At 42.7% G+C, this 16,504-nt stretch overlaps 1 protein-coding gene across 1 annotated transcript in view; it reads right to left on the reverse strand.

The window, feature by feature from the left end:
- The window catches only part of CCBE1 (collagen and calcium binding EGF domains 1), a 100,936-nt gene that overhangs the window by 12,396 nt on the left and 72,036 nt on the right, over window positions 1-16,504 (reverse strand). The window contains exons 3-6 of the mRNA XM_030467279.1: window positions 13,010-13,062; window positions 7,500-7,634; window positions 6,625-6,762; window positions 1,223-1,329 (exon numbers count right to left, since the gene is read on the reverse strand). Coding sequence (XP_030323139.1) covers window positions 1,223-1,329; window positions 6,625-6,762; window positions 7,500-7,634; window positions 13,010-13,062 — 433 coding nt within the window. The remainder of the gene's footprint in view (window positions 1-1,222; window positions 1,330-6,624; window positions 6,763-7,499; window positions 7,635-13,009; window positions 13,063-16,504) is intronic.

Raw genomic sequence — 16,504 nt, forward strand, 5'->3', positions numbered from 1 at the left:
TGAACAGCTGCCCACAGCAAGATGTATTGATGGCATTAGATTTCCAGGAGTGAGTTTTGAACACAGGCATCTAGCAGTGGAAGTTAGAGAAAACTTGCCATTAATTAAGGCCACTGGTTTCCATCAATTCTTGCAGCAAACTATTTGGCTAACAGTGTGACCCCAGATCCCTTCCCAGGGGTCAGCACAGGCCTGCTCAGCATCACTGTCTGAGGCTGGACAAACAGGCAATCACAAACATTGTTTCTTTTTAAACCTGTTGGCTACCATTTTTTAAAAAACCACACTTTCCATCACACATGAAATTCTGTCACTTTCATATTTATCTTCATACTGATTCAGAAGGAAAACATGACATTATGAGATTTTTGACATAGAGTATCTCAAACATCATGACTAAATGAATTCCATTAAACTATATTAATGGAAACAAGCAAGCTGTGTTTTGACACAATGAAATTAAGTGAGCACCCTGGGTGAAATAATTATAGTCTGTTAATATGTGTTGATGAGAATATTCCTGCAGAACACTTCTATTTCTGAGAACTGGGATGTTTGAAGGACGTGACACCAGAAAAGGCATTACACCTGCACAGCTACACTTGGGTCTCCAAATCCTGAACTGGATCGCTGGTTTATTTCAATCCTACTCAGGCACCAAAAGGCATTATTTTCCACTTGTAGGGACACAGGTGAGAATAAAAAAGTTTGGAGCTGAGCGGTTTATATTTAAAAAAAAACACAGCTAGTGTATCTGCTAGTGATGCTTTTGTTTAGCCACACACATCCTATTTGGCAAAACCCCTGTACCAGCAACCTATTAAATGCAAAATCATGTTCTCCCAAATTCCTGCAAGAGTGTCTTGCACTTATACACACTAAAGGTGGATCAAGTCCAAAATCCTGTGCACTCAGAATGAACAAATCGCTGAGGCCAGTACTGATTGCCAAGAAACCTGCGATCAGACTGGGATAGGTGTTTCCCAGACTCTGCTGCCATGGTCTGGTACCACAGCTTCATGTGCTTGGTTAGCAATCTGCTTACGAGCAATACAGAAGCATAAGAAAGAGATGCCATTTCTAGATGATTTTAAAATATGTTATTGTTGTTTTTATGGGTGCAAGAGCCACAAGGCAGAGGCAGCTCCAGACACTTAAATTTTAACTCAGATGGCATAAAATATGCAGATCTGGTAAAGACATGACTGATCATTGTTCATACCTTTTGCTTCAGTTGTAAAACCGTCTGCTTTATTTGATGAAATTCCTTACAGGAAGCACAGCATGTCCCTGATTTCACCACATTTTCAGATTTCTCCGGAAGCACAGCTGAAAGAAAACAGTTTCCAGTACAAATATAAAGATCCAAAGGAAAAAAGTTATAAAGTGATTGCAAAACCTACTTGAAGGTTGCTACATTTCCCCAGACTGTGAAAAGGAGAGAATCTTGCCATTATAATGCTTTGACTGTGAATTGCTCTGTAAGACTCAGAAACTTTGCAGGGACAGCTCTGAGGTCATTTTTAAAGCAGCTGTTTTCAGTTAGCAGTTCCCAAAGAATTTCTTTTGTTAATACCTGGAAAAATTTACACCCCTTCTTTTTATCTTTGTGTATAGGATAGACTAACCCTGTAGATTTGAACTGATTTACAGTCTCCTGAAGGGCAAATTTTCATATGCTATAATATACAGTAAAGTCCCTCACAACATGGTCATTTAAATTCACTTTGCACAAACCGTTCTTTATCACTGCTGGGTATTCCTCCCTGGTATGGAATCAGCCTGAGCAGAGAAGGGGGTGGAGGTTAATGACAGGGATTTAAATCCGTGCAATAGGAAGGGTCACACCTGTTGATGTTATGTATGAACAGGATCTTTTCAAGAAATCATTAAATAATTAAAAATGTAAGACATATTGCAAATATTACTTTTGTCCCTTTCCCAGTTACATTAATGATGAAGAACTTCTCCACGGCAAATAAGCAGGCATTGTCTCAAGAAATTAAAAAAAGCTTTCAAGGCCAGGTCGGACGGAGCTTTGAGCAACCTGGTCTAGTGGAAGGTGTCCCTGCCCATGCAGAGGGGTTGGAACCGAATGATTTTTAAGGTCCCTTCCAACCCAAACCAGTCTGTGATTCAATGATTAAAGAGAAACAGGTTCCAAAATACAGGGTAATACGTGCTGGCACAATCTAGCTGTGCTTTGTTTCTTTCACATATAGTTGTTGAGAAGCATAGAGTGCATCAAGGCTTTGGATATGGATATGATGTGTGGCCCTGTACAATGTTACCTGGGAAGTTGAACACTGACCTTTCAGAGGTCCTTAGTGTCCTGTAATGGAAAAACTCTGCAGGTGCTCCTCATCAGAGCTAGCAAATGGTCAAAATCTTCCAAAAGGGTCAAATACAAATGCACTTTGTTACTGTGTTGCACTTCTCCCTTGGACACACACTTTCACATCCTTCATCTTTCCATAAATGTGTATTAATTCTGAAAACATCTCCATCGTTTAAACTAGAATAAAACCTTTATAGTAAAACAGCTATTACATGATACATGACTTAAAATTATTTCAGGGTCTAATAACGAATATTGCACCCATCAGATCGTCCTCTAGGGACCACCAATGCACAAATTTAGGAAAACCTAATTTTCGGTATGTTTAGCCCATTGGACTTAATGACATACTGGGTATGATGGTTTTCAGAAGAGAAAGAGAATTTCTTGTTTCCCAGTCAGGTAGGAGAAGGCTGTAAGGGCAAGATACTGGAATAACCAGGAGCATTAAGACTGTTATTAGCACTGACCTGACCAGAAGATTTGGAGACAAAGGCCTGGGGGTTTTCCCTTCTCATCATCTGCCTGCTCACTCAGCTGCAGCCCAGTGTCATTACAATACAACACAATTTATTTAACATTGTAATGGCAGTAAGCATTCTGCTGTTGGAGCTCACCAGCCCTTCCTGGTAGCACATGGCTTGGTAATATCGGATCAGCTTTCTGTGCAGTGTTCAGATGGCTCAAAGATTTAGGGCCAAAAGACACTACAGTAAAACTACAGTTATGGGATGAACTCTACATAAAAGAATTTCAACACATCACAGCTATGCTGGTCCCAACAACCTTCCAGAGAGACTTCAGCCTTTGTGTGAAGATACCCGAATACACAGAACTGGTTTCCTTCCTCACTGCTCTATTTCTGATGATAATAATTTTGCTTTTGGCTCCTTCCAAAGCCTCTTCCCACAGGTCTTTCTCTTCATAGATTTAAGAATCTGCACCATGCACCCCCTTGAAAAGGAATCAACATGTTTGTTGTATTTTTATAGGGTAATTTTTCTCTTGACCAGAGGTCAGTATTAGGGCTCCCTCATGAATTTCATCCTCCCTCTTCAATTTTTCATCTACGTTTAAAGAAAAAAATCAGTGTTTTGACATGACCATTTTTGGACCTGTGTAGGATTTACAGATGCATACATATAGAACCATTAGAAAAACCACTTTAATAAAAATTATAAAATCCAATAAAGTTTGAGTTTGGTATTAGTCTTAACCAAAATTCCTTTTGTTTTTTACCAAAATAGTTCCCTCATAACACATACACATTGTGTTGAGAAATGTTGTTGAAAGCAACACACAGTCAGAAGGAGAAAGTGCCAGAGCCTCTGCTATTTTAAACCTAATGCAATCCCTCTAGAATCAGAGGAATTATGTGCAGATTAAGAAGTGGTGAATTTGGCCTTATGTCTCATTATAAAATCCAGTTTGTCTTCCAGAGGGATGTGGTACACGAGGCTGACAAGTATAGATAAAACAGGGCTGTCACAATCCACAGAGAGCAATGTGGGGCGGTCAGCTAATGTTTGGGAAACATCATACCAGTGAGATTTCTGCAAATCCAGTTGGATTGACTTCTTGGAGGAGGAAGTCCAGCAGTGTCACATGAGTAAGTATGAACTCTGTCCCAGGAGAGAAGTGGAATCCCCCTAACTCATACCGGACAGAGGTGATGATTAGCCCAGGAAAGGAGTCATCCATCAGACATTTGCTCTACCCCCATCCCTGGTCCTCTATCAGGAATAAACTATGAATAAAGTCAGGATAAAGTGTGGATAAAGCCAGAAGCCACCTAGGACAGGCCAGAGTGAGAAGGAAGAAATTAGAAGGAGCCATCTACGTGTGGTGCAGATACAAAGCTCACCCACCAGTGTTGGTTTGGACAGCACTGAGTAAGGCACTTACATATCCAGTTTCCATTGCACAGGCGTACATCAGTAAACGAAAATTATTTCAGAAGAGGCATAAACCAGCCTGATGCTACAAAGGCTTTCAAAAGCATCAAGCCTAGCTCATGTGTGATACTGCTGTTCTGACTGGGGGGTCCTCTCATCTCTGTGGGACACAGGTGAGCCCTGTGGCACCTACAGATAAGCGATTTGCTGGGCAGAGCAATGTGTTTTCTCTGCAGAGGCTCTAAGACTCTTGCTGATGCTGGAAGAAAAGGAGATGCTTGCGGGTGAGAGCTCTGTGGGGAGCTGTGCTGCAGGCAGCCTCCACATGGAGCCTGTTGAGTTGGATCATCTGTGTTGTATTATCTGGGCTCAGCCTGCTGAGACGGTTTCATTTGCCTGCTTCAGTGTGGGTAGCTTATTGTCTCTGTCAAATGCAACATGACCGTGTATGCAGGAAAAATGCTCCCTGATCTTGTGCCCCTACTCATAAACCCAAAGCTCCCGATCAAGCTCACTTATACAGCCAGAATGTGCCTGGATTGGAGCCTTCAGGTATGGCACGATGAAAACATGAATCATAATCACCCCGGAAAGATGCAACGTGGCCAAAGCTGCAGAGGGGTACGTGTGTTCCCACGTCTCTCACGCTAAATTTAAAAATCAAACTTAAGTGTTCCAGCTACTCTGCAAAGCAAATAATCTTGTTAATTCTAGGAGCAGTTCCAGCGGGGATGCGGGGCTCGCTGAGGCGGTGCAGGGCTGGGGCTGACCACGGGGTGGAGCATCGCTACAGCCCGATCCTCCGGCTGCCCAAAAGCCCTGGTTACTTTGGGATGAGTTACGGACTCAAGCCCCGTGAAAACAGAAGTGGCCAGACCCGCTTTCATTTGCTCCAGAGGTCTGGCAATTAGTTACACAAGCCTGGAGTAAAGCAGAGCAGAAAGTGTCCTTCTCTCTGCTTTGCACAGCTGGTTTGGGAAATGTTTTGAGGGATGGTGGTTGTTTCATTCCAGATTAATTACTGGAACTGACGTTTTTATGTACCATGCACATTCAGTGTAAAATTGGTGTTTTTTCAGATTTGCTTCCACAGCCTTGAATATTTCAATAGCTGGTTATCCTGAATGCTTTGGGTATCACCCTGTCAGGAAATATGAACTAGGCAGGGGAAAAGTTAAGTGAAAAAAAACATATTTGCAAGGATATTATATAGGTTATACCTCCTTCCTTTATGACTTCTACACACTTATAAGGGAAAAAAAAATTGAAACTACAAGGAACAATTAAATTTAATGGGGTGGCTCCAGTTACACTTTTCAGAGGAAAATAAGAATTATAAATTGTTCTGGCCTTTCAGTGGGATTCGGAGCAATGACAAGTGTTCAGGCATTAAATGACAAACTCATGGTAGGTTACAATTCATCAAAAGAAGTTTGCTTTTTCTTTTCCGGAGCACAGGCTATTCTCTTCCTCATTTCTTCTGAAACTGTCACATAAGTATTTAGTCTGCAGTACTCTAAGTGCTGTAACTTAATCACCAGGATGAGGTAAAATACTTTAAAATAATTTTTACACAGCACGCTTACATCCTTTGAAACAGCGAAAAGCAAGAATAAGCCCCCACTTTTATACCTGTCTCATCACTTATTACTTTAATTAAAGAAAGGAAAAAACCTTCTGACCACAGCCACAAAACAAACAAATTGCAGATCAGCAGAATCCAGTGTTACTCACTATAATTTAACAATTGATTTAAGCTGTGCTTGACAGGCGTGTGGAATTCCCAGGCACACCTTTTCTGAGTGTCTAGTGCCTAGAGGCACTGAACACCCTATCCAGGGCCATTTGCTAATCTCAAATGTTGGCATGTAAATACAAATTAATTTAATTAACAGATTAAATTAATGAAATCTTATAAGCATCAGCACCTGGCAGGTTTTTTGTCCTTTGTCTCCTGAGTTCTGGGCTGTAAACTAGGTATAATCCAGGTTGGTGTGGGAGGAAAAATATGTTTTTTAACAGTTGAATCAAGGAAAAATGGTTTAGGCAGAGCTGTAATGTCAAGTTTCACTGATCAGCCACTCTGTCTCTCTGAGGAAAAACGCTTTCCACACCTTTCAATGCACTTATGTTTTTTCTTTATAGATGTGACTAATTTACTGCTCTGTGTGTGCAGCTCACACATCAGGGAGGAGGAGAGCATGTGGCAGGACTGCTGAACAGGCACTTGGGTGCCTGGTGAACAACCCAGGCTCCCCAGGAGCATTACTTACATCCCAGCTACATACCCCTAGCTCCAAGTGTGGCACAGGGAGCTGTTCCTCTTTATGACTGATCAACCTTTTACTCAGTACTTTGGTCCAGGACCTTTACTGCCCTACTAGCACATACCTTTATCTCCTTTGGTGCAGGTCTTGCCATCCTCCTCCCGGATGTAGCCTTCGTGACACTCGCATCTGTAGCTGCCCACGGTGTTGACACAGATCTGAGAACACAGTGTCCCATTGCTTGTGGCACACTCATCGATATCTGGAGAGGAGCAAGAGCTGAAAATGTCCTAAAGCTGGAGGTTTTAGACCTCAAATACAATAAAATGCTTCCTTTAAAGGTAGCAGGAGATTTTGTGGTTAAACAAATAAGTAGCTGCAGCTCTGCTGGTGCTTTGGGCTGGAGCTGCGTGCAAACTTCACTATTATTAATAACACATCTCCCATTGTATCAGTGAACACTACGTTCCATTTTTTTCACATTGAAAAACTTCCAAGCAAAGCTCTATCCTGCAAATTTTGGCTTCCTGGCACAGTAAACCACACAGGGGAGCACTACTGAATCATGGGGGCTAGCCACCTTGGAGCGCATATAAGGGAGCAGCCCTCAAATAGATTCTGGACACGTGGATCAAACTCTAAAGATTTATTTTCATAATTAGGCATGGATATAGTGCTTTGAGGGTTACTGTTATAATCATGTCCTTAGTCTCAGGCCAAAACCCTAGATAAAGCTCAAAAGGGAAAATCACATCAGCCGAAGATTTCAAAGAATTTGGGCACATATATCTTATTTTAGGTACTGCCTCCTAATAATTTCAAGGAGATGGTAGATCTCTTACTTTCAGAAACCAACCCTTCCCATTGTTAAAGACCACATTTGCTCCGCAGCAGTAAAGAGAATAAGAAAGGTTTCAGAACTAATCTGACTCCGAAAAGGCCTGAGGAAGCAGGATGTATCATTCATCAGAGGTGAGCTCAGCACACTTCCCTACCCACCCAGGCAATAAGGCTTCTCCCTGTTCCTGTGCCTCTCCCGATCGTAGCGGTACCCAGGGTAGCAAGTGCATAAGACTCGTCCGAAGTTATCTGTGCACTGCTGTTCACAAGGAGCTTCAGCACAGACATCGTAGTCTAGGGAGAGAAAAATGTGGTTATGAAAATGCCAGTGGCAGTAGCTGGATGATAATATGGCAGGAAGCATTTCACTACTCTATTAAGCAACAAGTGACACTGTTTTTGAGGATGAAAGAAGCCTGGAATTTACACATTCATTAAACACAAGCAAAGAACGACAGAAAAAAAAAATCTAATTGCTAATTACAGCTTTGCTGTAGTTAATGGTGGATTTTAAGCAAGGGACACTTACCCATTTTGCAGAACTTAAGAATTCTTCTCACAGAAATATATTGCCTAAAAGGTCTTTTGCAGTTTTCTTCTACAAATTTTTAACAGATTTTTAAAATAACGTTTCCTAAGCAAAATGCTGTAAAACACTGTCAGGCTAACTGCCAGCTCTGGGCAGAAAGTGCATTGTAAGGAAAAGTTAATTAAAATCACATAATAATTGTTCAAAGACAGATACAACCCTTCTAGAAAAGAACACATTGTTACAAAACCATCATCACCTTCAGTAATAGCAATGTGAGGATTAGGGCCCAGTAAGTTACTGACTGGGCTTGTCAGTGGAATCCCAGAATCCCCTCTGAAGTCCCCATTTGGAACCTGAAGGAGAGTGAATCTGCTTCTGATTTCACTGCCTCTGTGGCATCAGAACTGCAGTCCAGGGAAAGGATGCCAAAGCAAAACAGGGTCTGACCCACATCCCTGCCCGGGGCATCAGGCTGGTGGCAGATGGGCAGCACCCAGCTGTGGTTGCAAGGGCTTTGCAGCACCATAGGGAATATTTGCCAGCAGAAAAAAAAACAGCTGAAGCAGCATACAGTCTCAAAATCAGAGCAGGCAATCCCTGCTGAAGGTCAGGTTTTTATGCTAAAGCAGATGGCAGTTTCTGATACAATTTCAAAGAAACATAATCCAGCACACAGGATCCACATGGCTGTCCCTGTGAAACCTCCAGTGATGGGGTACTGGCGACCCGCAGCAGAAATATCCTGTCCCTGCTCCAGACCAAATACATCTAAACCAATACTAAGTGTCTTGAGTGATGTCCCAGCAAAGCACTGTGTTTCCACATAAACTGAATAAAATAATTAAAGCCCAAACTCAATAATGAGTAACAATAATGACTAGCAGACATCTCTGGCTATGACGATTTTTCCAAACAATTAAAACGAACTAATAGATGGTAAAGCAAGTGAGAACACATTTGCTGTACAAAGTATTTAGAGTACGTGTGTAGCACTGGAGGTAAAAGTGACAGTGTGCCAAGGTACAAAAAAGCACCACAAAAGACTTAACAAGCTGCTGTATGTCACACTGGAGTTCCTTAGACCAAAAAATATTGTTGTAATGGTGCCAAGCATTTCCTTCCCTGTCCTTGTCACCTTCTAAATAGCAGGCCTCCTTTCTGTCCTCCTTACTTCACAACTGTATTGATTTTAACTCTTGAAGTCTTCCTGCAGTGCTGTGATGGTGAATGGCAGTGCCAGCAGTCACCAGTGTCCAACAATGCAGAGCCTTGCACAAGCGTGGAAGAAAAACATAGCTCTTGGTTTCATACACAGTCAGCCTGGGGGCTTGTTTTTAGGTGGTGCTGGAGCTGTAAACTCCTGTTCCATTTAGCACTACTGAACAGTCCCAAATATAAAGCACTAGTGGTGTTTTTCCTGAGCACAGCTGCCTTTTCCACTGCAATAAAATCAGATGGAGGACTGGCTAGCATGCCCAGCTCTGAGGTGAACCTGCCTGCTCTTTAGCCAGTGTGCCCATGCAGATGCTGGATTTGGCCTGTGCCATGCTCAGCCTACTGAGAACAGAGGCAAAATGAGCTCTGTTCCCCTTGTGCTTCCACTAAGAGTTGTGCCCTAACAAAACAAAGAAAAACAGTGCTGGAAGGAACCATCTTTCACCAACAGTGCGACTAGCTATGCATAAAACTCTCCTGACAAACATTCATCCAACCTGTACTAGAAATCCCTGGGGGATGGTGATGCCCCACTGTGCAGTCTATTCTCAAGATTAAATATCTTTGCAGATAGAAAGCTTTTTACTCATATCTAATCCAAAATACCCTTAAAGACATTTAAACCCATTGTTTTTCTTCTTCTTGGCCTTGAAGAGCAGTTTACTTTCTCCCTTGCATCAAGTTTTCACATGCTTCACAACTGTTATCACCTCTCTCCTCTGCCTCCTTTGTCTAGACTGAACAAGAGCCAATTCTTTCTAATCTTGTCTCTTTTGCCATGTTTCTTGTAAATAGTCTTTAAGTATGGTTTCACACCCACCTTAGCAGACCTCCATGAAGACCATTGCTTCATTTACTTTCATGCAAACATAGGGAAGGGTCCAGAAGGTAGAAATCTCCTGCTGGTAGTTCTTACACTGTCAACCCAAATCACAGAATAGCTGAGGGCAGGTCCTGCATCACAGAGCTGTGTGTCCCCAGGGATTTGGTCCCAGTTAGCATGGCTCCCTGAGGAACAGTCTTTTCAACTGGGATGAAAATATGCAGGAGCTGCTGCACCTCCTCTGTGTGCTTTGCAGAACCAAGGATGCAAGCACTCTCCCACTTTCAGACCCTTGTCTGCCAGCCCAGCCTAAGAAACCTTCTTTGAGGAATACAAGCCACATGGTGAGAATGAGACTGCTGCAGATGTTAATAAAATACAAAAACCTGAAGCAGAATCACAAATGTATCCATATATATTTTAGTGAACTCAGGAATGCAATACAGCATGGAAAGTCCTACCTAGGATATCTTTGAAACAGCATGAGTGAAGAAAGAACAGATCTGATTAGTGTTTGCCTGTTGCAGAGTATTTTGCTCTGAACTAATCCACAGCCAAGAAACTCAAGTAACAAACCAGTGGTAGAGAAGGTGCTCTCCAAAATAAGCTGTTCTAGACTTCATCTGTCTGTGTTTTGCTTTATGTTACACCAAAAGACAGGACCTGGTTGGACCTGTGATTCTCCAAAGTAAAGAGGAAGGAGATCATTTGGGAGAAAAGGGTGAAGAGCTCTTTTCTTGACCTGCCTCTCTGGTCAGGTGTAGCAGGAAGAGATGCTACAGGGGGAATCACACAAAGTCAACTCCTGTTACTGTTTCCTGAGGACCACTGCTCCCTGCTCCTGCAGCTGGAATCCACAGTGAGCTGATGAATGAAATTCAGAACCTGATGGCATAGATTCAAACTGGACTGCACTGATCTCAGTTGCTTTTCAAGGAAAGATGAGAAATAAAAAGACAGAAACCAAAGATGGACATGGACAAAGAAAACTTTTGTGTTTAAACAGCAGGTGTCCAAGAAGGAGGTTGGTGTCTTCCCAAGGTGGCTGTAACAGTGTGGGCAAGGGAAGGTCTGTTCCTCTACTCCTCCTTGCAGACACTGCAAAATCACAGAGAAGACAAGGCTGGAACTACTTCTCATTACTTTGACTTGCCAGTACTGGATTTAAAGGTGCAGATGTGCTCTAATAATCTCACATCTGTAATGTATTTATGTGCCTGTGTCAAGATGCACATTCCATACAGCTACTCTGTCAAGATTATGCCAAAACAATGTGTGAAGAGCCAAGTGATATCCTGTAACAGAGTAAGTGGAATGAGTGCTTCTCTGAATCACGTTCCTCATCCCTATACCAAAGGCCCAAGATACTCTCAGATGTTACAGCAATTTCTGTGGCCCCTGAGGTTCAAGACAAAGTATAGACTGAGCTGAAAAAGAGAGAATGGAGATACAAAGAGAGAGAAGCCAGAATCAGCAGAGAAATTCAATTAGTGGCAGAAACTCTCAGGTTACTGAGAGGCAGTTAACAGACAGGATTAAAAGAAGTCAGTGGGTACATAATAAAAGCAGCTTTCATAATCACCTAAAACCTCAAGAAATGAAAATTAGAATCCTAAAATAATATATTGCCATGGTTTTAATTTTATTTTTTTCTCCTGTTACTTCTTCTGATGTATTCTTTACATTTAGTGGATAACCAGCGTGTAAAACTGTTACTATCCATGGAAAAGCTGGAGGCCAGAGTGTAGAGTCCTGGCTTCTCTCCACCCCAGCAGGATTCAGGACTTCTCTCTCTTACAACTACCTTGTACAACACAGCATAACCACATCCTCCAGATGTCTGTCTTGCACTGGAGCTACCATCTCATGCTGCACACCCTGAAACAGAAGTCACCGCAAAACCACGGGATGAAGAGCTCCTCCTGAGCACTGATTTCTCCCAAACCCTACACCTCCAAGTCCCCAGGGCTTAGACTGGCATTATGAGTTGTTTCTTCTCAAGGAAGTAGCAAATGCACAATTCATGTTTTGAGAAGATGTGGGGTTTGTCTTAAAATCCCTGTGGGCTGGGAACTGTACCTCAAAAAACAGCAAACTCTCTCCATTATGTTAATTTGTCACTTTTCTTTTTAAAACATCACAATCCCAAATTGAGTATAAGTCTTAGGTTGAGTTTGAGGTTTTCCCTATGTCAACAAATAGGATGTGATACCATAAAACAATTTTTAACCTGCTTTTTGGATCAAATAAGGTTTATTGGCTTATTTATATCTGGCCATGTGCTTTTGACCAAGAATGCCTCATCTCCTATAACTTCAGAGACAACTTCATCTGAAATAGGCAAAGCAGTGGGAGCAAATGAAGAAGTTACATTGCTACTGCTCAGTGATGCCATCAGCTAGGTAGACCCAATGGAGGCCTCCCTGGGGCTAAGGCAGGCAGAGATCAGCCTTTTCCTAAATGAGATCTTGTTGCAGAAATCTCTGAGCTTTGGGACTGCTATACTGTCACTGCAAATTCCATGGGCAGCTCCTCTCTGCCACGAGGGGATTTTTCCTATGTCACTACTGCATGAACTACCACAAATAATTCCTCATCTCTCTCTGCCCCTGGGGACAAGGAGGCTGTGCCTATGACCAGGAGAGGCAGTGCAAAAGAGATCTCATTTGGTGATGCTCTCCCTTCACTGATGTCTTTGGGAAATAAGTAAAGGCAGGACCAACTCCTTTCCATGTCTTTACAAGCTATTTTGGCATGACCAGATGCAAGGGGTACATGGTGAAAGCCATCAAGAAGGAAAGGTGTGCTCCTGGGCGTACCGAGGGCTCCATGTACCTAGCCAAGAGCAGAATGCATCCCTCTGTTTGCAGCAGGTCATGGTACAAGAGCTGTGAAGCCACATGTGTTTAGAGGAGGATCAAGATTGGCATTGAAAGATGCCAGTCTTTTTGTTTTCCCAACAGGTTTTTAGAAAAGGTTTCTCCACTGACACGTGAGATACAGCTGAGCCTGTGGTTACACCAGTGCAGAGATCAGGGCAAATGGGGGAGAGAGAGAGACAAACGCACAGGGATACAAATGCCAAATAGAATCACATACCTTCAGGGATGCACTGTCCAAGAACAAACTTATAACCCTTACAGCATTTTTTCCTGAAAAGCAAAAATAAAAATAAGTAGGTAAATAGGTAAATAAATAAATAAATTCTATAAAGGTTGGTACTGCCTTTAAACATATATCACAGATGTGATGAACCAAACAGGATGAGGATCCTGAGCTTTGCAGTTGAAGGTACCTCCACATTAAGGAATTCAACATAGAAACCCATCACTCTGTCCATGAGGCATTTTGAATGACATGGCCAGCTACCTCTGGAGCCCAGGGCTGGGCACCCCAGTGCTGACCTGCTCAGCATCCAAAGTAGTTCCTGAAAACCCCATACCCTTGTGTTGAAAGGATGAAGCACACCTTGGTGCTGTCCATATACACAACTCAGGTCATAATTTTCATGATACAGTGAAGGGTGTTTTCAAACATCTGTCATTACAATGTAAACTTGCAGAAAGGGTAAGTCTCAGCAAGAAGTACACACAAGATAAATGCTATCAGTCATTTCTCATCGTTTAATAAACCTGGAAAGTGATAAGTGAAATGTATTGAGCAGGCAAGCTCAACTTGAGCAAGGGAGAGTATATTGCAGAAGCAGGACAAAACTGCACTGAAGAGCCAACAGGATGAGATTTTTTTTTTAATGTGCCTAAGATATGAACAAAGGCTGTGTGCTGAGAAACTAGTAATTCTTCCACATTTAGGCATTTGGCTATATCTTACTGCGTTGCTTTCTAGGCAGCAAACCACATCAAGTCACCAGGACTTGAAGAGTGCTGAAGAGCCATTAAAAATGGCTGTGTCCCTTGCCATCCTCAGAGATACTTTCTCTAGGGACCTGGTGACCTTCAAAGGGTCCTAGGGTGGTGGCACCCAGACTACCACAAGAGAAGCAAACTGGTGTTCTCAGTGTACCATTTTATTAGGTCTACAATGAGCTTGAGGGGAAAATACACTGTAATTTACAAATTCAGTTTTTCATGCCTCGAGGACAATATCTGCAAAACTGGGAAACCATCCATTTGGTCTTATCCTTTAATTCAATAACTGACGCAGAAGAGTGCTAAAGCCATGGCAGTCAATGACACAACACTCCCCTAGACAACACGCAGCCATCACAAATCTTCATTATGTTGAATATAAATCAACTATCAGTTGCAACTAACCATTTAAAACAAACAATGCATTACTCCGAACTATGTAAAAACAAACTTAAGCTCCATATTTTACCCTCTTCTAAAGATTATCTGGAATATAAATTATGCTTAATGAAGGTTGAACATCTGAAGAGGAAGCCTTGCTTTGTTATGCAAACAGTGGTCCCTCATTAGACTTTTCTCCAAACACTGCTCTGAAGCTTTATCAGCAAGACAAACAAATGCAGGAGGAATGAGTTCAAAGGTGCGTTGGGGAGGTTGTTCATATGCTGCAAGCCATGCCGGTGGCTTTCCAAGTAAACATTCATCTCCTCTTGTCTGAGAAAGAAGGGAAGCTGATAAAGGCTTGCTTGTCAGAGGAACATACACCCTGGCTTCAGAGAGGGCTGAGAGATGGGAAAAAATGAGGAGAGGAGAGGAGAGCAGAGCAGAGCAGAGCAGAGCAGAGCAGAGCAGAGCAGAGCAGAGAGGACATCCATGACATGAGATACATCTTGCCTTTTCCCTGGGAATTCACAACTGATTTTCAGTCCTAGGACCTCAGAACAGCCACCCTTGGAGCGGCTTGTAGAAGCTGATGCAAACCTCAGCTGGCACAGCCTGCTGCTGGATAGGGGCTCACCTGCTGGGAACCTTGCAGGGGCTGCCTCTCTCCTCACAGCTTGCCCTGTGACAGCTCTTGCCTAGATTTGTTGGCATTCTCATGTCTAAACTGGTTTTATCTGCCTTCCTGGATTCTCCTGATAGCCAAACCATTTGCTCTTATCAAACCCTCTCCTACAGCAAGACACTGGGAAATCCACCACACGCTGAGTTGGAGCTGTTAATTCTGCCCTGGGACCCTGAAGCAAGCACAGTTGGGGGTGACTGGGGGTCGCTCCTGTTGGAATAACTGGAGAGTCATGCTGCCCTGGCAGATATCCCAGCCCCTGCAGAAACCCCCTAGCTTCAAAGGCATCTTGCAGCAATGAGTCCCACAGTCTCCCTGTTTTCTGTCTCCCTTTTATTTTTTGTTAAACTTTCCCATCATGAAAGCCCTAAATCACATGTAAAGAAGTGTTTTAGAGGAGGGGTACCCTGCTTTGAGGAGGGCACTCTAGAAACCATTTGCTCTAGCAATTCCCCTTGGTTCCCAGCTCAAGGTTTCAGCTCCCAGTATTACTGCAGTTCATGTTCAAAAGCAAGGTTTGGCCATCATCATGATTTTGCCAGGGAAACTGCTACTTCAGGGTTAATGCACAGGAAATACAATACAACAATACCTGCTTCTCTGAACATTACATTGTGACCCTGGGATCCCTGAATGCTTTAGCTTTTTTCATTCCTAAAGAGAAATCTGTCAAAATGATGGACACATGAGTTGATCATTAGCAAAGGCATTTTAATAGCAATACTCATTTTCAGACATCCAGCTCCAGGTTGACATGTCTAATCAACGTTGCACAGCAGCAATCTTGTTATACATAATGAGAGGTAAGCGGGGTCCCCACTGATAATTTTAGCTACTGAATAACTTTCAGCAAGGCGGTTGCTATGTGGCTGTATGTGTGAGCATGCATCAAACACAAACAAATACATGGCTGTGAAAGAACTACTACTAAAATTTGCATCTGCAGGGAAATTAAGCTGATTCCCTTAAATCTTGTTTTCAAAGGCAAAAGTTCTGGCAGACTTATCCTTTACAGCTTTTAATGGGGAGCTTCAGCTATTATAAATATAGCAAATTCTGATTCTCATGCAATCTTCACACAGGAATGTGCACAAGCCCAGATTTGCAGAGGGTTTTGGGTACCAGGATTTTGATCACTGCATTGTCTAGATTTTGTGTTACCTGTAAGAAAATCTACAGCAACAGGGACTCTCTCAAAGCAATTTTTTTTTTTTTTTCTCCCCAGACAGGTAGTTTCAGGAGAATTAGGGAGATGCTGATCTACTCCCCTCTGCTCTGGAGGTCGAGGTGCTCTGGGGTCACTGAACCTCAAAAGATAGGATTGAGGGTAAAACCTTTGATACTATTAAAAAACCATCCTTAACTAGGCAAGCAGTAGACCTGCCTTTGTTGGGAGCTTTTGTGGCCCATCACCTTGCAGACTGAGAGGGGAGCTGAACTTACCAGGAGCACCTCCATGTCCCATCTTGCAAAGCAGTAGTTGCTTGATAGCATCGCCCCAGACAGGCAGGACGAAAGGCAAGATCCAAGGAATGTGGCTTAATTAAGCCACCACTTTATTGAGTTAGCTTATCTGGCAGCTATCAGCAGTAACTCATCCAGTGCAGACCATGGTTTTTTTCCCGTAATTGTTTCCACCTGGTGCAGGGCTGCTGTTGT

Source organism: Calypte anna, chromosome Z (assembly GCF_003957555.1).
Source record: "Calypte anna isolate BGI_N300 chromosome Z, bCalAnn1_v1.p, whole genome shotgun sequence".
NCBI classification, from domain to species: Eukaryota; Metazoa; Chordata; class Aves; order Apodiformes; family Trochilidae; genus Calypte; species Calypte anna.